The sequence below is a fragment of the Scardinius erythrophthalmus genome, assembly GCF_964197995.2.
Source record: "Scardinius erythrophthalmus genome assembly, chromosome: 5".
Lineage (NCBI taxonomy): Eukaryota > Metazoa > Chordata > Actinopteri > Cypriniformes > Leuciscidae > Scardinius > Scardinius erythrophthalmus.
The window spans coordinates 21,437,185-21,462,182 of NC_138225.1; the positions used below are offsets into that span (position 1 = coordinate 21,437,185).

Below are 24,998 nucleotides of genomic sequence, written 5' to 3' on the forward strand. Positions count from 1 at the left end.
TGTTTCCACAAGTGTTTAAAGTCCCCCTGTGGTGAAAATCAAGGTTTTAATATTATTTATGTCTATGTGATGTTTTTAATATGTAAGACAAATCGTGTAAATTCATAAGTTAACACCATTGCTGAGAATTTTCTCTTTCAAACTGCAGTGAAACAAATACAGTCTCAAAAATGCGGTTTGAAATCGCTTGTGTTTCTGACGTCACTAACTACATTGTAACCAATCACATCAGCGCGTGATCATCAACGAGTGGATCTCTGAGCTGGTGTGAGTGGAGGCGGGGCTAATTTGCATATTCACAATCAAGCATGAGTTACAATCAAGCTATTTAAAGGCATGAATAATTTTTTTAATGAAAAATGCTTCAATATGTCATTTTGGTGATCAAAGATGAGTTTTAATGGATAAAATGATTGACTACATGGGGACTTTATAAAGCATGGATAAATAAATTAGACTGGTTGTCCGACTGGTTGTCTTTGAGCTTTAAGACACTTATAGGAATTGCTCACCCGCTATTCAAATGACAACTATCAGTAACTTTCCTTATTCAATAACTGTCCTTATTATCTATACAAAACAATGCAGTTAATGCAGAACAAAAACTGCAGTCAAACATGTCCTAACAAGGTTCAATGAATACAGAGACTAATGTTGTATTTTTAAAACATAAAAAGTCAGTTTCGTTTCACATTTAAACTTTTCTTCGTAAATAGTTTTTTTTTTCAAGATGACAATAAATCTCCCCCAGACAAGTAATTCTCAAATACGTTTACATTTATGTATGTTTTTATGTCTGCCCAGATTGATTACAATACAGCAGAAATCACATGACTGGCAAATGCAAATGTAACATAACTTAACAAAAGCAATAGAAATACAGCTGACAACCTCACCGTGTTCATGTATTCCTAAAGAAGGAGAAAAATCCTCACCAATGATGCAGATACGTCTTTGGATTGCACCAAATCCACTAATTTTAGTCTGTTTAACTGACTCCAGCCTCAAGTCTCTGGGCTGCTCCAGTGTCTGGTCTTGTGATGTCAAAATCACATTTGCCTAATTCAATAAGATTTCCCTCTGTGAGGCACTCAAAGATCAGACAAAGCAACACTTTTTCTACATTAACGTGTCATTTACTTTACTGTCATTTTGTAGAAAAAATGTCCTCATACTAAGAAGTTAATTATTATGTCATTTTTAAAATTAATTATCAACATGTCTCTCTCTCCTTATGAGGAACTAAAGGCTGTAAATAAATGCAATACTGGTCCATTTCTGATGCAGACAATAAACAATTTATTTTTTATAATTAACTGTACATTACATTATAAAACATAGTGCAACACAACTTAAAATGGTCAAAATGAAGTACAATATCTGATGTATGTTCCCAGTCTCTTTTAAGAGCTGTTAAGTTAGGGCTAAAGGCAATCTTACAGTTTCTCCAGTTGATTTTATTGTTAGCTTAGTGTGTTCAAACATGTCAAAACATGACAATAAAGAAATGACTTTGGTCTCTTCTATTCAAATATGAAATGTAGTATCAAAATGAAAAGACAAACAGCCCAAAAATAAGCCACAAATAAACGTTGCTCTATAAAGACCGCAACCAGGTGAAGACAAAACCTCTGTGAAACAAGCGGTTTGTACCGAAGAACCGTTTGATTGCAAATGGCAACTGGTAAGGCACTTGCATGTCTGAAGAAACGAAATGTCTAGTACTCAAATCAGCAGCAGCTGGGAGGAGGTATGAGCCATGAGCGGAAAACAAAACTTTTTCGGGAGGCCATCTTTTTTGGCAATCGTAATAATTTTGATTTGCAGAAGTGCCTCCCCAAAACTATACAGTTTGAAATGGGAATGTCCTCACTAAAATATGGGTGAAAAAATAAATTAAATAAAAAGCCAATATTAAGTTCCAAATAACTGGCAATTTACAAAAGCATTATGAAACAGGTCTCACAGATATTAAAATAAAAGCCAGAACATAGTTTCATACAGCAGTGACTGATTCCATGTGGACCATATGGGAAAAAAAAGCTTTCACTCAAAACTCACTTAAGGTGCTTTTCTTTCGCATCTGATTTTCGTTCTTCTAAATGAAAATTAGTTGCTAAATAAAACTGATTCTCTTCAAATTCTTGCTTACACTTATTGCACAGGCCACTTTGCATATTTAAAATTTTCCCACAAAAAAAGTAAAAACAAAAATAAAAAAACTTAATAGACAACAAAGATCAATAACATAAATTATTAAATTACATATATATATATATATATAAGGTCGTTTAACCAATACTTGCAAACTTACTAGTTATCCCAGAGCACTTATCAAACTTTGTGTTCTTTTACACATATCAGACCCCATCATGGTAGTAAAGTCCCTATGGCCACAATATCATAAGACAACGCACTGCTCGTACTTGTTAATACTTAACGTACATTACTGGTATTATTATCAGGTGCCATGATGTCATTTCGTATAGGAGACACTTTAAAAGGACCTTTTAAAGGACGATAGTGACACATTTGAACATCCTCTGATCAACTTGAAGACTGTATTGTACTAATGTGTTGCTGCTAAAGCTTTTTTGCACATCACAGGCTACAATTTGTACAATAAACAGCTTAAGCTAAATTACATAACAGGAGCTATGCCCTAGTAGCATATTTCAGATGTAGTTGATCTGATAAACACCAGCTGAGAAGCAAATTAGAGAATTGTAAGACAAATAGCCAACGACATTCAGGTTGCATTCTTCTCTGGAAATAGACAATAATTATGTGGCTTTGTTGATGTCATTTTTGCAAACGGCAACATTTAAGGACTCAAGTAACTATCAGGTTGGAATGACACAGTGACAATCACAAATTTCAGACTTAACTTTAGTCTGAAATTACTTTTGTGGTGTGACATTATGATTCAATTTTTTCACAAAGGTTTGTGGAGCTTTTAAAGGCAAAGCTTCAAGTGAACAACAAAGTTTAAATTATTCATTACTTTGGGCTAAAATTTTGATCATGTTTTAATAAAGCCATACTAAAATGTTATCATGGTCATGCATCAGAATCTACATCTGAAAATGTCTATTATCGTTAGTAAATAACACGCAGCCTAATTTTTACATGTATGTGACAATTATCTAAATCAGATAAACTGCCTTTTTTGTCATCGAATCATCTCAAATATATGTTTATCTGCAATAGCACATAAATTTGCTGGTGAACAAACTGGGAGGCAAACTTTCATCGATATTGTTGTTGGTAATAATACCCGCCAGAGGACATTAAAATGGGCTTAAAAAAATTCAAACAATTTTAAACGATGGATATCAAACAAATATTTCATTAAAATCATTGCTAATTTAACCAGGTCTTGATTATGCCACCTTTAGATGGGCCACACGTACAGTAAAACTGTAACAGGTTGGGCTTCCTTTAGCAAGACAAAGAAATGCGATATCAACAAAGCCGTTAATGAAGGTCCAAGCCAGAGCATGCTTTAATATATATCTTAGTTAAAGCAGACAGACACATGAAGAACGCAGTGCAGTTATGTAAAGGGCTGCTGGAAGGACGTCCAAGCCTGGCCTGATTGTTCTCATGAGGTGTCTTGCAGCTTCAGCCTCCACGGTTGCTTTCGATGGCTGTGGGACTGGAGCAGTCCCATTCACTGAGAAAGCAGTTCTGACATCTTTGAGTCAGCTTTTCAAACTCTGCAACAGAGTCGGAGTTAAAGAGAGCTTGGGAGAGCAAGAAGTTTCCCAGCAAAGTGAAGGCTCTTGCTCCTCATAGTCAATTGAGACTGTGGCAGAAAGCGTCAGGTCCTCTGTGGAAATGGCTAAGTCACCTAGCTTGGCCAGCGAATTAGACCTTTTAAGTTGGGAGGACACGGTCAGTCCGGCGAGCCGCACACGGGTCTCAATCTCTTGGGCTCTCTGGCGTACCAAGCCCGGCTGGCCTCTCCGAATTCTCTGAAGACTGTCGCTGCTGGAGCTGCGCGTCAGGGATGAGCCCGGTGCAAGTGTTTGCTGGAATTCACTGGAGCCAGGGGGCAAGTTGTGAACGCTCCCCTCATCCACTTCCATGTCCTCCGTGGCAGTGTCCTCTACACTCAAGTCCATCTGTTCTGACTGAGGACCGGACAGTTGCTCCAGTCTATGGTGCACCAGCTGTGTCTCCAGGTGGGCCCCCTGACTGAGCTCCGCCATAGGCCTCTCACCACCCAGACTGAGCCTCAGGAGAGTGAGCTCGGTCATAGAACTGCTGAAGCTCCCCTCGTCCTCCCCCTCCATTTTGTCCTCAGTCTCCAAGGAAAAATGCAAATCCTGAGGAAGGTCTTCGCACCTTGGTTGCTTGAGGTAAGTGTCCGAGTTGGACCGACTGGAGCAACGAATGCACTGGCAGTGCCCGCTGCTCATGTGATGCCGAGGGGCAGGAGGAGGCACCTTTTTGGCGGAGGCGGGACTGAATTTGTGTCCTCCGGGGGCCTTGATGGAGAGACTGGGAAGGCCAGCATGACGTGGCAGGTTAAGGCGATGGGTGCGACGTTCGCAGCGGCGGCCGCTGGGCAGGCGCAGGCAGTCTCGGCACGACTGATATGAGGGCTTCACTTTGTAGGGGTTTCCAATGCTAGCACTGTCCTAAACCGATGAATACACACAGGCAGGGAGAATGCATGGTTAGGTTTTTTAAAGGTGTAAGAGTACGGGATGCTTTAGAGAAAGTAAAGCGTTTAGGATGGATTCACAGAAAAGAGCTCTTTGAGCTATAAGCTTGCATACAAGCCAGGAGAGCTGCCGCTACAGCTAAGACGTCATACTCACGTCAAAGCCAGAAGGGCAGCTGCGTTTCCCGGCCAGCCTGTTGCTGTTGTTGGCGTTCTCGTTGTTAAAGCGGTTCGAGTTAGCCAGGCTCCCGTCTTCCCTCTGCGTCTCCTCACCACGAGCTAAGGCAGCCATCTCTGCCTCCTCCTTTTGTGCTTCCTCCTCATCCTCCTCCTCCACCGTGCTGAACTCCAGCCGCATGCGCATGTCCTCCAAGGGCTCCAGTCGGCCGCAGGTCTGGGCTGCTGTCCCCTCTCCAGGAAGGGCCAAGTGAGCCATTGGGAAACCCTCATCGTCCAACAACGCATCCCTCTCCACGTCCTCAATCTCAATAAAGACTCGTTCCATGCCTAAAAGCGGAGGACCTCGAACTGGCGTGGAGGGTTCACTGTCCAGAGCAGTGTCTGAGAGTCGCCGGAAATAGTAGTTATAATTGAGATGGTCTGTCGGCTCTTCTCCGCAGCAGGAGGAAGCACTCGCTCCTCCGTGGCCCCAAGCCATCTCCACCTGATCAGGGTGTAGCGACGAAATTTGAGGAGTCTGGTCATCACTGGCAGCTGAAGCCTGAAGGCCCTCCAGCGAATACTCATCACCATCTGGTTGCCAGAGTTTGTTGTGTCTCTGCTTGCTACAATGACAGAAAACAAAGGTAGCAGTCACCTCTTGATAGTGTGAAAAGAGAAAACACAACCAAAGAAATCTCACAAAACAAAAAAAGCTAAAGGTTTTGGTACTTTTATTTCATGTTTGTGTCCCCACCAGGCTACTTAACAAACAAGTCTTTGTTGTTCAATCAGCTTTGACCAGAAATACCAAGCTGGTTGACTGGCTTCACCAGCACCAAACCATCATAAACCAGCTTGGACCAGCATGGAAATTCATGCTGTTCTAAAGCTGGTCTTTTTCACATTATTCAATAATCAACAAACATACATATTAAAAAGTAAGATGCTCTGAATAAAATGTGTATGCTAAATAAATAAATATAAATGTAAATGCAAAAAACGGAACTTATGATGTTAAAAAGAACATGTTTCTCATTATCTTGGCTTTTCCTACCTGGCATCTAAAATCCCCTCGTACTCAGCCAGTTGTTTCATAAAAGCTGGATTGGGTTGTGCTATATTCCTCTTCTGTTTTACAAAACTGTGCGCCTTTTCAAGTGACCATCCATACTCCTTCATAGCATAAGCAATGACGGTTGATGCTGAGCGACTCACTCCCATCTTGCAATGTACTAGGCATTTAGAGTTGTTTTTCCTATGTGAAAGACATACAGGCATCCAAGTCAAAAAAGGGTCCTTTATTGAGTGAAACAGCACATGACAGGAACAATAACACACTTTCCAATATCTTTTTAACCATGAAAAGTAACTCACTTGGCTCTAACTATGAAGTTGTAGGTTTCGTTCCAGTGCGCCAGCAGATCTGTAGTCTCATTATCATAAACACGGATGTTACAATAACAGAAGGTACCTGGGAAAAAGTTGTCAATCTCTCTTGTGACATTGAGGATATACCCCACCCTGCATAAAAATAAACTGACATTAGACTGTATACTGCAGATTTGTGTTAAATACACACATACTGTAATTTTAAATAGACACACAGTAGGTCGATATATATCAGCACTAACCCAGAGTCTTGAAGCTCCTCCAAGTTGGATGCATTCCATTCTGAGCCCTGAAATTAATGACATGCACAACAACAATAGCTTTATTAGCTTCTAGAGTCTTAAAGCTCGTCGATAACCATCATTTTGTTGTAAACTTAAGGGGTTCTTGTTTTCAGTAGATACGACGAAGAGCGAACAAGTTTTGAGCATGTGTTCTACAATTTTGATTTCAGTGTAAACACATGGCATTTAAATGAAGAAATTTCTAAATAGTTGTTTAAAAATTAAGTAAAAAATAAAATAAAAATTAACCATTCTTTTTGTTTTCGACAGATAATCTTATCTGCAAGCTCCAGTGTATGTCTGTTTGCATGCTGCATGTGGGCCCTTCTGCACCAATCTATATCTGTAATGTTTGTTTTTTTCCAGAATTGTTTGAGAGAGTAGTGCAATGCAGTGAATGCAGGTTGTCCTATCAGTTAAGCTAGCAGTATGCGCTCTGCTTTTTAGGTAAGCAAAAAAAAAAAACAAGAATCAAGCATGGCAACAAACAAACAAAGCAAACAAGAATCAAGCATGGCAGAGAAATCTTGGAGGAAGCTTTACCAGGTACAGATGGTCAAATATGAGCGTAGCCTTGTCCATCTGGCCGAGGATAAGCAGCATCTCATTGTCAATAAACTCTTTATACTCCCTCAGGTTGCAACTCATATGTTGTTCCAGCTCATTTCGGATCTACAGAAGTGAAAGGATTCAATTTAATGCTCCTTCCATGGCTGATGCACTTATGTAAAGCATGGCATAAAAGCCTCATTACATATACCTCCTTAGAAGTAATATTTTCCAGGTCCTGAAACATCATTATGTTTCGGAGTTTGGCTTTGATCATACATTCTGTTCTCTCTCTCTCTGTTGGCCTGTTAATGATATGACAAGCAATGTTAATATATGCAAATTAATAAAGATTTTAGTCCCATATCAGAGTTGTTGCATTTATGTAGCTTCGAAGATTTATCATAGAATTTTTATTTTATCCAATGACATATTACTCACTGATCAGAAAACATGACTGGGGAGTCAGGTCGGGTGGTCTCTAGATCTGTCATGGCATTCCACTCATTGATACAGCTTTGCTCTGAAGAGATGCAGCTCTCATAATAGCCAACCCATGTAAGGGCCATCCCTCCAGGGAAATAGTTGTATCTACGGGACACCTCACATGCTTTGTGCAACATCTGGAGGGCAGACCTGCAATATACAATAAGTCAAATATAATCAATTCAAGAGTAAAAAAACATGTTATAAACACACTATAAGAGGATATGTAATAGTTTGTATATTTAACTTTGAAATCTCTTTCCAGCATAACACAACAAATAAAAACCAAGCCAACGTACCACATGGCCTGGACTGACACTGGCTTAAAAACATGCAGTCTTCCTGCTGTACTTACACTGAAACCTCTGGAAGAAGAGAAGAGAGGAGTTCAGGCGTGTAAATTATGAGCTATGGCATCATTTGTGATTATATAGAAATGCATAAGCAGGCAGCAGGATGATTTTGTTTTCCCAGGTTGGTCAGTGGAAAACACCACAAATCAGTGGAAAATTCTCTCTGCATAGTGCCTCTGCCAATAGCCCCAGGCCTTTCTTTATTTATTTTGAAAAAACAAACAAAAAAATTATATATATATATATAAAAATACAATAAGTGTGTTGCAACATACCCAATGGAGAAACAATAATTGCAATATGTCCGAAAAGAAGCGGGATGAAGCAGAGGCTTGTTATTTTTCCCACCACTTATACACTCTAAATATCACATGCACTGAGACCATAAACATGTTATTTCATACTGAACCTGTAGAGGTCCTTCTCTGTACATATAACATACAGGATGATTTTAATTTGACCAAACATAAACAGGCTGACTGATGGCAAATTCAGTTTATTTCAATGTGTATGGTATGTGTGAGCAATCAATTTAAAAAAAAGAAGCTAAAAAGGTTTCTTCCATACTCCTGCAACTTACTGATATCAGACAGATACATTTCAACACAGGAGTTTTGAAGTCACAATGAAACTGAAGTAGTGACGGATCTTTTCTTTCTAATTGTGACGCACATTGAGTGAAACGGATTATTAAAAAAAAAAGGCGGGATGGTTTAAGGCGGATTATTGAAAAAGAAAGGCTTGGATCCATCCATCAGCTGTTGAATGGATGGAGGCATATCTGAATGCGAGCTTGTAGTGATGGGGTTTTAAGAGGACAAAATTATTGGAGTCCGGCATTTGTCACCAGAGATACATTTTGATTAAAAATGACTATCTAAAAAAAAAAAAAAAGGTTACAAAAAATGAAACATGCATGGATGATTCATTCACAATAAAATCAATAACATGCATTTTAACCTTTAGTGAACTAGGATATTTACCCATCTCCATCCAAGTGAATCTTGGTATCACTCCAAAGCGGAAGAGTCATCCCAATAGAGCAACTTTTACTGCAACAAACAGACAAACATTTGAGTCAACCAATCGGTGTGGTTATGAATAATAATGCAGTGAATGCATAAAGGCTGTTGCATAAATACCTGTCCTTATCTGTGAAATCCATCCCAAGCAGAATGTTTTCTTCAGTGTCTTGACGCCCGTTTGTGTAGACAACCACCATGTAGCGCACATGGTCTGTCCATCCACTTTCTAACCTTACAACCTGTTGATGGAGACAGTGTACGTTGGTGTATGCACGATAAGAGCAGAAGCCATTCCTACATTGTACTAGATATAGTGTATGCCACTTACTAATTTAATTCTATCCTCAGAACGGAGGGTGTTTATCATTACTTGCAGGTGTTGTGGTAGATCACCTTAAACAACAACAACAACAACAACAACAAAATGATCAATTAAAAGAAAAAAATCAGATAAGTAATAATCTTATGGGAAATAAACCACTATTTTCATCAACAATAACACCACAATTTAAAAGAAAATGTTAATGGAAATGTGTCACACATCCACCTTTACTGTTGTGGTTCAGGGCTGTAACCATGATAGACATTGAGGGGGGCAAATTGGCCAAATTGCCCATGCACTCCATTAATGTCAATGACAAAAAGTTTTAAAAGTTACATTTTAAGGCTGGTCTGCCTCAGCGGTCTAACAGCACTCGTCGATTTCTAACAAGATTGAGACAGCCAATCTAAGAAGGCAGCTTTTACTGTTCACAGAAACCGAACATGAACTTCACCACGACGCTTCAGTTGTCAAAAGGTGTGAGGTAAGATGTAAGTAGCTAAACATTTCATATTTAACAAACGTTTTACAATAGAAATGTTAAATGACTGACAGTAACTTCCAGAGGCAAAATATTTGTTGAATTGAAAAATAAGTTCCTTTCAAAAAGACACCAAAAATTTGGTCAACCCCAAATGTTCAAGACATTGTTCTGTTACTTACGACCTTATTGTGGTTTACCTGCATTTTTATGATGGGTGGGTGTTCTGGGCCCTTGTGCACTGCTCCCTTGCTGTAAAAACAGAGCTGCCCCTTTTACCATGAAGAAACTTTCACTCAGGCTGAAATAGGCCACACATACAATTATGAACACACTCCAAAATTAAGATTAATTATCACAGTTAAAAAAGGATTGATCTAAATAAGATAAATAAAAATAGCACTGACCTTAGGTTTGCTTTTCGATCATCATCACTGCCTAAATCCTGACAAATAAAACAGCAGAAGAGAAATTACAAAGGGCCCTGATAGAAAATATACCACGTGAAATTACTTTGCATTTATTATCAACCAATTCTGAATGTCTCACATCATGGTGTGTAGACAGAAAAGCCATAAAAAGCTATTAAAAGCCTGTCTGATAGGATGGATCAGAAATGCAAGCCCTGAACTGAAGACTTTAAATAGTTTGCGGAAACGTTTTACGCTCAAGTAAAACACAAACACTTGTGATAGACACAATAAAAACTGAAAGCCTAATGGATGATGGGCATTACTGTAGGCTTTTGCTATAGTAAGCTAGTTCATTAGTGGGCTGTCTCTAAGAAGCTGCATAGCAAAATCTGGGGGGAGACATGACAATATTCTGGGTCCCATGATTGGTCACCAGGCAGAGTATCTATTCAATGACATCATTGCAGTGAGCGTACTGGGAGTAGTCAGAGGAAGACTCGGTTCTTTCGAACAGTTCGTTTCAAATATCCAATTCAAAAAACGATTCGGCTATCTATTAAGTCATGGCGTAATTGCGTTAATTATTACGTTTTTTAATGGACTAGTTCAGGCAGGTGGGAACCATTATTTAGCCAACACAGTCATTTAGAACCGAATATATTTTGCATTCACATTAAACTACTAAAATATATATTTACATTTCTTGGCTGAAAATGTTTTTTTTATCCATGCATTTAAAGAAATTATTAAAGCCCACTCCATATCTGTGCTGATAATAAAACCCACACAAAGTCGTTAACATTCTAGTATGTTTTATTTCTAAGATTTCCACTATTCGGTAAAGTAACACAATTTTTGGCTATATTATACAAAGTCCAAATGTAGCCAACTATTAGATTACTTAGTTCATTAATCGCACATGCCCGTATGAAGATCTCAGTTCAATGAGCCGTTGACTCGAAACAGACCGATTCAGTCCGTTTCGTAATTGTTCAGACTGATTCGTGAATGAGTCGTTCAAATGGGAAAGGATTCGACTCAATGAACGATTTGTTCACAAACGAGGCAAACGCTCAATTGGTAGGAAGTATATCAAATATTAAGAAAGTGTTCTAAAGCATATGTGGTATGGCTGAATTGACCTATTACAATAAACAAGGCAAGTTTATTACCACTTTAATCCGCAACACAAATTAGATTACGTTATGTAACGGTAAAATAAACACTGACATTAAATGCACTATGTCGACGGCCACTGAAGGAAAATGATTACCAGATATTGTAACCAACTACACAGTTGTTGTTTTTTTTAACCATTTCAACAATATATAAACAAAATTCAGTATTGGCATGCTTTATTTTGTTTGGGCAAGTCAGGTTAATCCCCATCATCACGCGCCCGCGCTCTGATACACTGACTGAAAACACCTCCACGCTAATGTCAAAACTTCACTCGTGCGCGCATCACCTACACAGCAGGTTGAACCCGCTGACTTCTTGTAGTATCACATTTACACATCGTTAGAAAGGAAAACTGATCCCAGAGCAAAAGGCCCGGCGAACATTAGCTGTTTAAGCGCTATTTACACATGCATCCCCGGTATTTCCTCCACCGGTCAGCCTCCACTCACCTCCCCCGCGTTGGTGCTGGCTGAGGATGCGGCGCTGGGTGTAGGGGAGCGCTGCAGAGTCACCAGAGCCATGGCTGAGCTGCAAAGCGTTCAGCGAAACCTCACAGGCGCTCCGGTCCGAAGAGGACACGCCGAGATATCCTGTTCTGATTGTGCGCCCGCCAGTGACGGGGTTAATGCATTCAGAGGCGCATTAAATCTATTTAGCGGAGCGATAAACCCATCATCGGCTTTGTCATCCACCTCGACGATTCTGCAAATTCTCATTCACGCCAACGACGCCAATAAACAACGGTCTGTGCTCTATCTTCGCGGCTGGACCGTTGATTTAGTGACAAGACATAATGGACCTTGTTTCGGGACCGCCGTCCGTGGTTGGTGTAGTTCTATGATCGTCTGTGTTAGATATGGGCTTCTGGGCCAACCGCGTGAAGGTGACTTGCACTTCTCCCTGACAACAGTGCATCCTATGCAGACTCAACACCCAATCATCCACATACTACCAGAACCCTCATGATGTAGACTATCTCAAAACTAACGTAATGCTTGGCCGCTAGATTTTTGCTTCCTCCCTATGACGAAGAGAAATGTACGGTTCATCAACCAAAAATGAAGCTGTGTGTTTGTAATGCACATTCAACATCTGATCATAATGATATAAAAATTAATAAATTGAGTTTTGTCTTTTAGTCCATGTCTGTTAGCTAGCCCTCTACTGAAATGTTGTCATGATGTTTAATTTAGCAGATATTTAGCTATACACATTTAAAATTCTTTTCAATTAATGTGGGCTTATAGCTATTCATTCTAGTTTTCTAATCCTAAAAACAATCAACAAAAAATATTGATGACTCATCCTGCACTACACAACATTTTATCCAATCAAATTCTCTTTAGAACAAGAATATCCCTCCCCCTTCAGTCCTACAGCAAGTAGCAAATCATGGTTCATGGCTGTCACAATTAAAGTCTATTGGTGTACGGAAACTGAGAAAACTAAATATTGCGGAAATGTTACAGACAGGACAAACCAACATTCATACAATCCACCTTTATGCTAAAAGTATTAGGCAGTAGGTGTGTATAGTCTATTGGGAAAATATCAAAGGACCGAAATCGACACTTATCAAACCATTTCATTGGATTTTTTTAGTTACACAAGTACTTGGCATCATAAACAGGTTTATGTACTATTTCAAAAGAAAAAATCTCTGATGAATTTTTCAGTGCATTTAGAATGCACTTACACAACATTCAGTATTTACCAGCATGGCCTGATTATACATGTTTTTCTTTACTACCCTTCCTGACATCAAACAGTTTCAGCTTTCCACGTGCTGTTAAGGAGACGTGTTGCTGGAAGTCTCGGCTGTCTCAGAACCATGCGGCCTTTCCATGTGTTTTTGTTCCATGGTGTTTTGAGTTGATTCCTGTAAGCTCCGCCCAGTTGTTTCCATAGGCAAAGCCCAGGATGCCACTGTGCCCAGCAAGCAACATATTAAATACACAGACAGAGTCAGGTAAACTGATGTTTTCAGAAGTACCTGAGGGGGGACAGACACAAACATGCATCAATACATGTTCAATACACTTTTATTCTCCTAGGAATTTTTAGGAATGCTCTACCTGAGCAATAAATGGTGTGACGAGAGCTCCAACACGAGCCATCCCACTGCTTGTACCAATACCAATAGCCCTGGTTGCAGTGGGAAAAACCTGAGGAGGCCAAAACAAGAAAAAAGAAAACGGTATTTTAAATGAAAATTCTACTGGGATTGACTAAGCACAATAAGCCGCTTTGCAATTAAGCTTTACCTCAGGTGTATAAACATACGCAACCTGCCAGCCTGCTGTTATACAGGCTCGAGCAATGAAAATAAAGACTGTGAGAAGTGTCCTGGAAAAAGAAAAGAAAAAATAGTGTCTTGAAAAATAGTTAGGCTGTTTTTTTTTTAAATATAAAGTTTATTTGGAATACTTCTCAGTGTCTGTACAACTTTTTTGATGATTTGATGAATGTACCTTTGTGTGCAGGTGTACAGTGGCAAGATACACAGAGAGAATGCTAAAAAGAAAAGTGCCATGCTTTTTTTCCGGCCTATTCGATCAATCATCCACACGGAGATCAGAATACCTATTCTGACATCAAGACATAAATCACACAGTTGTCTATTAGTTGCATGTAGCTTGTATAACAATGTTTGCATTTAGGTTGATTAACTAAAAAACAACACTTGAGAGGGGAGAATGACATATGGTGCCACGTCACCTGGAAATTCTGCGAAGGTGGTCCACAGAAGGTCCTCATAATCATGAAAAGTCAGATATTTGCACTCCAAATTGCACTGAGGTTCCATACTTGAGTTGTCAGAGACTGGAATTAGACACAGTTTTACTGACATTCACAATATACACGGATAATTAATAGGGGTGGGAATCTTTTACCATCTCACGATTCGATTCGATTCCGATTCTTGAGGCCACGATTCGATTCAAAATCGATTTTCGATTCAAAAAGATTTTCGATTCAAAACAATTCGATTTTATTCATAATGATTTCTAATCAGGTTTCTGATCATGATCTCATCTGCTTTGCTATACAGAATGACAAACATAATGACAGACATTAAAGTGTCTTTTTCACATTTATTAAGTTCAATTCTCAGGGAAGTGCCTTTTATCAAAAACATTGAAAAAATGTTTTTACTTGGTACTTTTAAAGCAAAGTATTTATGATGACCCATAACGACCATTACTTCTAATACTTCCTATATTAATTTTATTAATAAAACAAATGGAAGTGATTTGGCAAGTCAACTGTAAGGTTACATTTGCCAGCATATGTCCCAACATTGCTGAGAACCAACAGGAAAATAAATGTGTGCTTGTACTAGCAGCATACTTGTAGTAAATTAATACAAACTTCAGCATATTCTGAATCTCTAGCATAGTAGCATTTAATAATAGACTTCTAACCAACATCCTCTTGTTATTTCCAATTAGCAATATAATCCTTCATACAAAAAAAAAAACATTTTGCTGTAGCAAATTCACAAACAGTTTTCGTTCAAAAATATAGAATTATGTACCAGAAGCTATCATAACGTATAATGCTTGTGGACTTATGCATATTCTGAATAATTAGTAACATACAAAGTCGCTCTTGACTTATAGTACACAACTAAATAATAAAGAGTTATGACTTGTTATGTTATGTTTGCTGTATACCACAATCAAAAACAGCTTATACAAAGAAAGTGAATGAACATCTGCAGAGAGTAACTTACAGTCAAAATGTAACTTTTTGTGACTGGCATTGCACATTTGGCGCTTAGCCATCATGCGTCCGTTATGTGCGCGTCTCTGTTATGTGCACGCCACAGACTGTCCGCGCACGTGCACGTCCGCTTCAGAGTTCCGCCTTTTGCGCTCCGTCAATGTTACGTTATTAAAATTTTTTTTTTTTTTAGAAAATCGATTTTTGACATTTGTGAATCGATTCAGAATCGTCCACGTCCCGAATCGCGATTCATCTAAGAATCGATTTTTTCCCCCACCCCTAATAATTAAATGTGCCCCCCAAGTCTTTAAAATGAAATGAAATTGTTAAAGAAATGACATCAATTGAGTCATTACAAATCAAATCAAAACTGTTTTCACATGCTAGTTGTAGCAAAAAGATATTGCAGACAATTTACACTACCGTTTAAAAGTTTGGGGTCAGTAGTCAAAAGTGACAGTAAAGACTTTTACGAACTTTCTATTCAAGAATCTTGAAAAAATGCATCATGGTTTCCACAAATATATTAAGCAGCACAACTGTTTTCAACATTGATAATAATAGGAAATGTTTCTTGAGCACTATATCAGCATATTAGTTTGATTTCTGAAGGATCATGTGACCCTGAAGACAGGAGTAATGGCTGCTGAAAATTCCTCTTTGGCATCTTATATTAAATGTTGAAATAGAAGAAAAAAAATTCATATAAGAAAGAAATCATATTTCACAATTTTACTGTTTTTACTGCGTTTTGATTAAATAAATGCATCCTTGGTGAGCATATGAGACTTTTTTTTTTAAAAAACATAAAAAAAAATACTGACCCCAGAACATTAGTGTAGGTTAGATTTATGGTCCTAGCCTAAGTTAAACACAAACTGTGTTTAGTTTGTTCACAATTAGTACTTAAAAACCACTCACCACCACTACACGTAGATCCTGCTTGGAACAGCTCAGTGGTTAGCAGCACAAGACCATAATATGAAAAAGCACTACATAACCTGTATTAAACAAAACAAAGATACGTTTTAAGTTTTACTGTATGTGGAAGGATTTAACATTTTTTAACAATACGCATACCAGATAAACCAGATCAGAAGTGTCGTCTTGCGGTATTCTGGAATAAAAAGATCTCTAATTCTCCCACGATCAGTCTAGAACACATAAACACAATTCTTTTTGCTACTGTAATTTACAATATAAACATAAAAATCCAAAATGAGACATTCCACAATGTAGAGAAAAGATGCAGGAGTGGCAGCTCCATATACCTGTGTGTTGGATGTAAGTCTTCCTGTAGGCATAGAGCTCCCATTGGACGCTGCTATTCGTTTCAGAGTGTTCAGGGCCTTGTCTTCTCTGCCTCTCAGTACATCAAATCTAGCACTCTCTGGTAACCACTACATGACAAATGCACACAATCAGCATTCAAAGTGTAGACTTAATACAGTATCTAAAATTGCAGGCACCTGTACATGAGCCTTGTGTCTAGTAACAGTTTAAAACATTGTTACAGCCATACATACACAGCAGGAGGCAGCAAAGATAACAAGAGGAAAAGTGGAGAAAGCTAGCAGCCATTTCCAGCCTAATGTGGGCATGATCACCATCGCCAGTAACACTTCAAACACAGCACCCACGGCCCAGAACACCTATCAGGACAGCGGATTAATTCATGTTTTTAGTGATCAAGATCATTATAAGAACATACTTTGGTAATTCTCATTATGAGAGAAAAAATGTTAAGGTATATTTAATAATAACCTACAAAACATTGCCTCAGTCAGTTACAACATTGACCATCTAACTGAGTGCAGTACAATTTACAGTAATTTCATACAAAAGGAATAAACAGTGGTCCTGATTACCCCTAACAGGATTATGGATATCCCTCTGGTTTTCACTGGGAGGAATTCAGTATATAATGTCACACTGTAAGGAAAGGAATGATTTTTTTTTTTTAAATAATACAATTATAAAATTACATTTAAATTAGGGCATGAAGTATTATTAAAAATGTAAAATTATATATAAACTCGGCAAAAAAGAAACGTCCCATTTTCTGCATACTCTATTTTAAAAACAATTATGTAAACTCCAAATAAGCTTTACATATCTTCAGTGGAAAGGGTTTAAACAATGTTTTCTATAACAATTATGTAAATTATTTTCTATTTATTTTCTATTCATCAAAGAATTCTGAAAAAAAAATGACTTTTAAATTTAACTTTTAACTTAATTACTTTTAATTTAAAACAGCACAACTGTTTTCAACATTGATAATAATGAAATGTTTCTTGAGCAACAAATCAGCATATTACAACGTTTTCTAAAAGATCATGTGACATTGAAGATTGAAGAAATGGCTGCTGAAAATTGAGCTTTGCCATCACAGGAATAAATTGTAATAATATTTCATAATATGACTCCTATTTACTGTATTTTTGATCAAATAAACAAAAAACTTTAGAATTTTTATTTTATAAATATACAGAAAAACAGCACAGCTGATTATTCTAGATCAACAAGACTGGACAGGTTCTTCATAGTAGTGAGCAAAAGCAACACTTCTAAAAGGTCCCTTAGGTAGGGAGACCATACGTCCTGTTTAACCAGGACATGTGTGGCCAGGATTTCGAAATCGCCCAAAATGCCCGGGGATTCTGCTTTTTTTTCTTTCTACAGTCACCATTCATTATGTTTACATTATTACATTATTTGACACTGACACGTACGTGCCAGCTTTGCAGGTCATGCATTCTGCTTCACACGGATCCTGATCGAGAAGAAAACACAGGAATTTTCTTAGCAATGCTAAAACGCACATCAACCGATCACTTGTTTAGCGTTCATGTGAACACTACATTCAGATTCACCAATCGGAATTAATTCAGTCCTATTGAATCAAAAGGTGTGCATGTAAACAAAATGAATGGCGACGAAAGCAAAAGCCGAATCCCGGATATTTTGGGGCGATCTCGAAATCCCGGCCGGACATGTCCTGGAAAAAGAGGACGTATGGTCACCCTACCCTTAGGGAAATATGGAAGTTTAGATAATTGTATTTTTAACAGGTGATGTGAAAGCAATGCTCAAAACATATTGGCACTAATGAGAGTACAATCATGTAGCACTAGTAGTCACAGTTTCAAAACGTAGTATCTATGTTCAGCTTAATCTCTAGAACATAAATAAAAAGACCTATAAATAAAATGTTGCATCTGAGTGTTGCTCACTTATGAATGTGACTTATGACTGAACGTGCACTGAAACCATAAGTCACACTTCATTGTTTGTTCATTGATGTAAAAACTCACGACTGAGGGGCTCCTCCCAGGCCAAATCCCACGAGGCCTCGCAAGACTAAGATCCAGCCGTAAACAGGTGCAAAAGCACTGAGAAGCCCATAGTACAATGTCCACAGCATGCACAGTATTAAACACTAAAAGATGGAGACAGTGAGGTTATCAGTGAGGCAATAATGACTGCTTTATGTTTATAGTTATATAAAAAATGCCTGCATTGACATTATTCATTTACTGATTTAAACCAAACATACCACTTTTCGGCCAAACTTGTCTGAAATGTTTCCCCAAAGTGAGGAGCTGAGCATCATTCCAATGAACACTACCTGACAAGGTACGTACAAAATAATGAACATATTCACCTTTACATGATATTCTGTCACTTTTCATGAAGCTATAGCCAAATTTAACCCCAGGAGGTGTTTAACCATGTTAGTGTACAACAGTAAATATACTGACCGCTGTTATGAATGCCACTTTCCAGCTCGAGAGCCTCCATTCACAGCGCAGTTGAGGAGATATAATACTAAGGAGCATCATTTCCATAGAATCAGCCATCTTCACATGGAAATATAGGAATTTCAGCAAACAAGTTAAGTAAACAGAGCGAATTGAACAAATTAAAGCTATTTGTTCAGTAAACATTAATTGTAATTAAAATGTCTTACCCACGCAACCCCAGTTAGCATAGACAGCTTCCACTGAAACATTCCAAAACCAATAGCCTCAACTGCTTCCTCCACAGTGAAGGTTTCTAGTGAAAAATAAATACTCACTTAATGATGTGAGCTAGTATGCTAGTATGTATGTATAGTATGTATTACTTCTGAGCTAGTGTGTATTCAGTAAAAAGCGTGACTCTGTGAGGAATTAAATTCTGTTGACAAAGTAGCTTGAACTAACTGATAACCTGATGCTGCAATGCTTGTGACACTAATAATATTTTTTCCCCTAGTTTTGACTATTTGCTTTGCCGGTGACACCGGCAATAGTTTTGATGAAAAAAACAACAACAACAAAAAAACACAAGTCAGGCCTTAATCACCATTTTAGGCTTTAACCATTCAACGCAATCCTGGAATAAAGAGAAATTGTTCAAATTGTGAGTTCATCTACAAATGTAGGATAGAGATGCCAACCTGACATTCCAGAGCTTCGGGTTTTGCTGTCCTCCAAATCCGCTTGCTTCGGAATAGTGCAAGCTCCTTCATCGCTAGGCTCAATATTCCCAGACTGCTCCTCATGAACCCTAAGGATGTGTTTTCAAAAATACAGACTTTAGCCTTAGCACGGTTATAAAATCCAATGTAAATCTGAAACTGATTAAATATTTAAAATCAGTATTATTGAAGCTGCTCTAGGCTTTTAATTTCACAAACTAAACATAATTTAAGACTGCATCCTTTGTCTGACATTTCCAGGCTACGGTTTTAAGTTCTCAGTCAATTAAAAGTGTAAATCAATTTTTACTATTTTTACAAGTTAACACAAAACACACATGGATTACCTGATATCAGCGTCTTTCCATCGTTTGTAAGGCACTTGCGATGATCTTGTCAACCCACTCATTTCCCTCTGCTATAATGGAGCTTAAACCATAACAGCCCATTTAGCTATAGAACAGGTTAGACCAGTGTGCGATCACATTACATCAGCATAACATCAGAGACGGTAAACTTAGGGAGGGAACTTGGCCCTAAGTAGTTACACAGTCCTCTATAGTACAACCCACGTGGCATCATGTCACCCCTAAACAACAAGCCACTCCAGCCCTAATCCAGGTCAAGAGAATGTGTGGGATTCTTTAGGAAAATCTTATTCATTGTCATTAGAAAAGTTTGTTAGATAAACAGTAGTATTAGGGATGTTACGAAAAGGGTAAACTATTGGTTCTCATCAACTAGACACTTCGTTCTAATTACAATATACCCAGGATGGCTGCAGGATGACACAAAAAGTATTTAAAATATTATATTAAAATAATCAAACTTGTGTAGAGTCTGGACCAATCAGACACACACAAATGATTCATTATATTTAACGACCAATCCAACAAGCTCACTCTCCCAACAAAGGTCTGTGACCCATCCCTCGAAAACTGCAACTAACATTCTAAATGAAGCCAACACACAGGCAGAACCAGGTCTCTGGTTACAGGACACATGAAGACTGATTTGACCTCAAGGAATTTGCAGAGAGTTGTGACTCTCACTTAATTCTTCTTGAGAAGGAAAAATAAACTCTTTTAATCCTATATATTCTATATATAACCACTTGAGAAATGTATAAACATGTATCCAATTTTCCCCATCTCATGAATTTTTTTTTATGGGGTTTGGCCTATGCATTCATTATCTTTTTTAAACTCTTTTGGGTTAATGTTTCAGACTTGCATAGTATGGTTAACCAAAATCACATGTGTAGCATGTTTGGTCTCTATGAACTAGAATCTTTTTTCCCCATTTGTTAATTTACATTTCATTTTGCAAACTCTGTGACGCATTAGTATTTTAAGAATATTGAAGGTTCTTTTCTTAAACACCCAATCTAATTACATATTCAAATGCCCTGCTAGAACGCCAAGGCCTTATCCACACTAATATGTCTTCTTTTGAAAACGCATCTTTTTCTCTCCATTTTGGCCTTCCATCCACACTGAGATGGTGTTTTTATTAATAAAAACAAACGCTTTTTTCGCATTGTAGTGTGGACTGTCAAAACGGAGGTATTTAAAAACAATGAAGTAATGATGTTTGTACCAATAGATATTCATGTTTATACCGGTATTGTGCCTGTTATGTGCTATTCACTTTCACACTGTTGCTAAAATTTGTTATGCACACTCTTCATATCACAGAGTCCAGCAAAGATGACAGAAAATTTACTCACATTGCTGTCCTGTGGCAATACATAAGAGCAGTTGCGTTTTAGACCAAACCTATGTTGACAGAGTGCGACCTAGACACAACAGTGAATGCTGAGACACACTGAAACATCGGAAAACGCCTGAATACACTACTGTGGACGGAGAGCGTTTTCAAACGAAAATGCCGTTTTCAAATGTATCCGGATTAATGTAGACGCAGCCAAAGGATCGTACAAAAATTCCCTCCAAAGAAAACAACTTCTCATTGGCTCACACTGCTCCAGAGGGAGTGACATCTTCACACTTTAAAAATCACTGATCACAAGATCATGCCTGTTAGTTCCGTTTTCTGAGAAATCCTGATGTGAAGATGAAGATGAACTAGAAGTCTTCTAAAGACCCCCAAGCTTGTGCCAGGCTGCGGCCTTGTCTTTCCATTCACCAAAGATCCTGACTCCCGCTGGTTCTCTCTCATCAAGACAACATCAACAAAGATCAACTGGAGCCTCAACAAATTGCATCAGGACAGTTTAATTCAAATGGGCGAGACAAGCAAGTATCAAACTTAGTCTCATTATTTGATACATTAAGTATCCTTCCTTACCCCTTTTAAAGAAGGGCGTGTTAGAACTAAACTGATGGTTTGCTCAAGGCTGTTGATCTGCTGAACTTCCAGCAATGCTATAACTTCTTGCTTTCCTGTATTCTGCTTCAGCCCTCTTTCCCTTGGTAAACTGTGTATAAGTGTATGTTAAAAGTAGTTTAAGCGTTTAGTCTAGTTAATAAAGTCTTGTTCATGTCACACGTAAAGTTATCCGTGTTTCATGCTCATAAACTGGAGTCCCTAATCATGCAGTTTTTGACTAGATGCTCTGATTAGTACTATACTGTAAGAAAGACATTTCCCATACCCTGGAAATGAAAATTTCATAGAATTAATAAACAATTAACATTGAGTGTTCACGGTACAAACAGGTTTATTGATTGTAATATTAATTTTACTATATTGAGTTAATTCCATTAACTGATCCAAATTTTCATGATTAATTATAACAAGTTATTATTTGTATTATTTTTAGCTAATTTGCTACATTGAATCTAAATGTGGCAAGCAGAGTGGGTTACAGTTGTTGTTTTTTTTAACAATAATTTTGGCACCAATTTCAGAAACTCTAGACACAAAACTCAAAACCACTGAGTCATCACTTGTAACACAGGCTGTCCGATGTTCGAAACTCTGCATTGTGCATTCAAATTTTTTTAAAGAAGCCATGCACTTGCAGAATCATTGCTTCAAATAAATAATTGATCATGAAATATCGAACATTACTTTAGATCGCCCACACACAAGATACCCATAGTTTCAATGTGTTGTAGTTAGTACAATCATTAAATATTGTTATACAAAATATGTGATGCAGGTTTCATTATGGTTCTATGCATACATACTGTAATAGGACTAGAGATAATAGTACAGACACAGCAGAATCATTAAACAAAATCTGAAATTTATTGATGAAATAAATTAATCAAAGGAAAAATTTAGCTACAAAAAAGAAAAAGAAAAACTACAGTACAGTAAAATGTCAAACACTTCTGTTTCCATCAACCCTGTCTTGTGGATTTGGCCACAGGTTCTCATCCACATCACAATGAATGTTGTCATTAGCTAAACATCTAGGAAAGAATGTTATGGCATGGCAAATCCAGGCCTGACACAGTGAAGTCATTGCATGCGTTATCCATGGACTGGAGAAGAGTGACTTGTTCGTGAAGGTGCCTATCATTTACCTTCCACCTCCATGTGGATAAAAATTCCTCAATTGGGGCAAGGAAAGGAGAGAATTAGGGTAAATATTGGGTGATAAATTCAGGAAGGGCCGAAACCATGCTTCCATCATTTGAGCATGGTGAAACTGAAGATTATCCCAGACTATTACAACTCTACAGACCTGATTTAGCTCATCAAGGAAGGCTACAAGGAGAGCTGCATTATATGACCCAATATGAGGTCTGCGTCCTACCACACAATCTTTAGATATAGCCAGACACATGGTGATATTGGCTCCACGTTGTCCAGGTACTTGGACGATCAATTCTGACCTCTCCTCCTTGCCTTGGCTAGATTTGACCACCACATATTCCTTGTCTTCCACCTCCCACTGCTGGCTCCATGTTATCGCTATGTTGAGTGTGATACTGCTCATCTCACTATATGAGTGCCACAATGTGAAATCAATCACCACTCATAAGTTGGCAGCAACCACAAAAGCAATTACAAGGGCCATCTTGCATACAGCAATGTCAAATCTGAAAATGTGGTCTGTAAAAGTGGTACATGAGACTATAGAAAACCTGTCTGATAAAGAATGATGATGGAATATTACATTCAACTGTAGATAATGTAGTCCAACTGGGTCATGTTCTATGGTAACTGGTGTCAATTGATCTTGTTATCCTGAAACGTTCACAATCTAAATATGTAATATTGTTCGTCAGCTTCCATAAAAACTATGCATCAAGAGTAATGCAACAGTTACTTATCATTTTGAGCAGTTGTATCAATTGAAATTGAAATCTTTGTAATGAAACGAATAGACAGTCATCTCAGATGTAATGTGTGAGTTCCATTTTGAAATGGTAATACTTTTATGTTAAGTTTTGTCATTCTGAACAGGTGATTTTAGTTCAATGAACAATTGATCTTAGGTTTATGTGCATTGTATCAAAGCAATTGGAAAACGTGTTAAGAGTTTTGAAAAATGTTTTGATCATCAGTTGTGAGTTTTGGGTCTAGAGTTTTGAAAAATGACATGAAGGTTCTGATAGTAGTGCAAAAATGATTGCATATAACGGTAAGAGCCGTGGGAACGGAGCGAGGCCAGTGGCGCGAGTGCTAATGAGCGTCACCTGCATGCCACACCAGTCTCAAGTCCCACAGAGGAGCTCCAGAAGCATAAAAGGAGGAGGGATGACAGTGCAAGATGAGAGAGTACCAGGAGAGTATTTCAGAAAGCAAGGTTACCTTACTGTCAAACATACCCTGAACTCTTGGTTGATTAAACCAAACCTTGCTTACTCGAGGTATGCTGGTTCCAAAAATGCGTCCAGGAGTAAGTTTAGCCAACTATGTTAAGTCATAGTCAACAATGTAAGACGTTCTCAACAGAGCGACGAATCGACGAGTCACCATGGAAACGGGCGCTAAGAAAAAAGGCACCATACTACTACTTTCTTCTTCTTTTGTTTAAAGGGATATTTAAATAGTGCATATTGGTGGTTGTACAATCATTTTTCAATCTTTTTGTTGAATAATCTTTAATCATTGTGAATAAGAACTATATTGTTTGTTTGATGCGGATTATAAAATAAAAAGACTGATTAAACAAAATAACATCTGTGCTTGCAAAGATAACATGGCTGTAAAAGTAGATTTTTTATGTTTAGTCATTTTGCTTCCAAGTCCTGTTGCAAAAAAGAAAGAAAGAAAAAAAAGTATTTTTTTTTTTACTCCAGAAAGCAGGTTAAGTGACATATCGGGGAATGCAAGCAGATAACCTTTTGTTTTCAAAAACGGAGGTAAATTTCAGGGTCTGCTCTGGAGCAGCTTCTGTTCCAGGGTTAGGTTACTTCAGAGGTGTTCAGCGCATGCGTGCCCTATTGATGAAGCTTCAGTGGGCATGACAGAATGCACACAATATTCTATAATATATTATATATATATATATATATATATATTTTTTTTTTATTATTATATATATATATATATATATATATATA

General features: G+C 37.9%; 2 protein-coding genes across 2 annotated transcripts; both read right to left on the reverse strand.

The window, feature by feature from the left end:
* Positions 1 to 3,479: 3,479 nt before the first annotated feature.
* ssh1b (slingshot protein phosphatase 1b) lies at positions 3,480 to 12,265 on the reverse strand. Its single transcript, XM_081364618.1, has 15 exons — positions 11,768 to 12,265; positions 10,131 to 10,168; positions 9,924 to 10,024; positions 9,249 to 9,313; positions 9,038 to 9,159; positions 8,879 to 8,947; positions 7,842 to 7,907; positions 7,498 to 7,692; positions 7,268 to 7,361; positions 7,051 to 7,179; positions 6,466 to 6,512; positions 6,209 to 6,355; positions 5,889 to 6,089; positions 4,830 to 5,457; positions 3,480 to 4,646 (listed from the first exon to the last, which is right to left on the reverse strand). The coding sequence occupies exons 1-15, from the start codon at positions 11,837 to 11,839 to the stop codon at positions 3,705 to 3,707; spliced, it is 2,916 nt and encodes a 971-aa protein (XP_081220744.1). The 5' UTR covers positions 11,840 to 12,265; the 3' UTR covers positions 3,480 to 3,704.
* Positions 12,227 to 23,425, reverse strand: svopb (SV2 related protein b; the record flags this gene model as incomplete). The annotated part of the gene is made up of 17 exons (XM_081364752.1): positions 12,227 to 13,311; positions 13,394 to 13,483; positions 13,583 to 13,664; positions 13,790 to 13,901; positions 14,037 to 14,141; positions 15,969 to 16,048; positions 16,128 to 16,201; positions 16,319 to 16,447; positions 16,574 to 16,699; positions 16,916 to 16,979; positions 18,365 to 18,489; positions 18,607 to 18,678; positions 18,812 to 18,910; positions 19,021 to 19,106; positions 19,492 to 19,601; positions 19,860 to 19,930; positions 23,171 to 23,425. 17 exons carry the CDS (start codon positions 23,423 to 23,425, stop codon positions 13,108 to 13,110), a joined length of 1,884 nt encoding a protein of 627 aa, XP_081220878.1. The 3' UTR covers positions 12,227 to 13,107.
* Between the last annotated feature and the right edge of the window lie 1,573 nt (positions 23,426 to 24,998).

Bases quoted from the DNA above. Each gene is read 5' to 3' on its own strand.
- ssh1b (XM_081364618.1), bottom strand. From the start codon at position 11,839: ATGGCTCTGGTGACTCTGCAGCGCTCCCCTACACCCAGCGCCGCATCC. The intron at 9,160-9,248 runs GTAAGTGGCATA...CTCCATCAACAG, and splicing joins CTGAGGATAGAATTAAATTA to GTTGTAAGGTTAGAAAGTGG. The intron at 4,647-4,829 runs GTGAGTATGACG...TCATCGGTTTAG, and splicing joins GCTGCCCTTCTGGCTTTGAC to GACAGTGCTAGCATTGGAAA.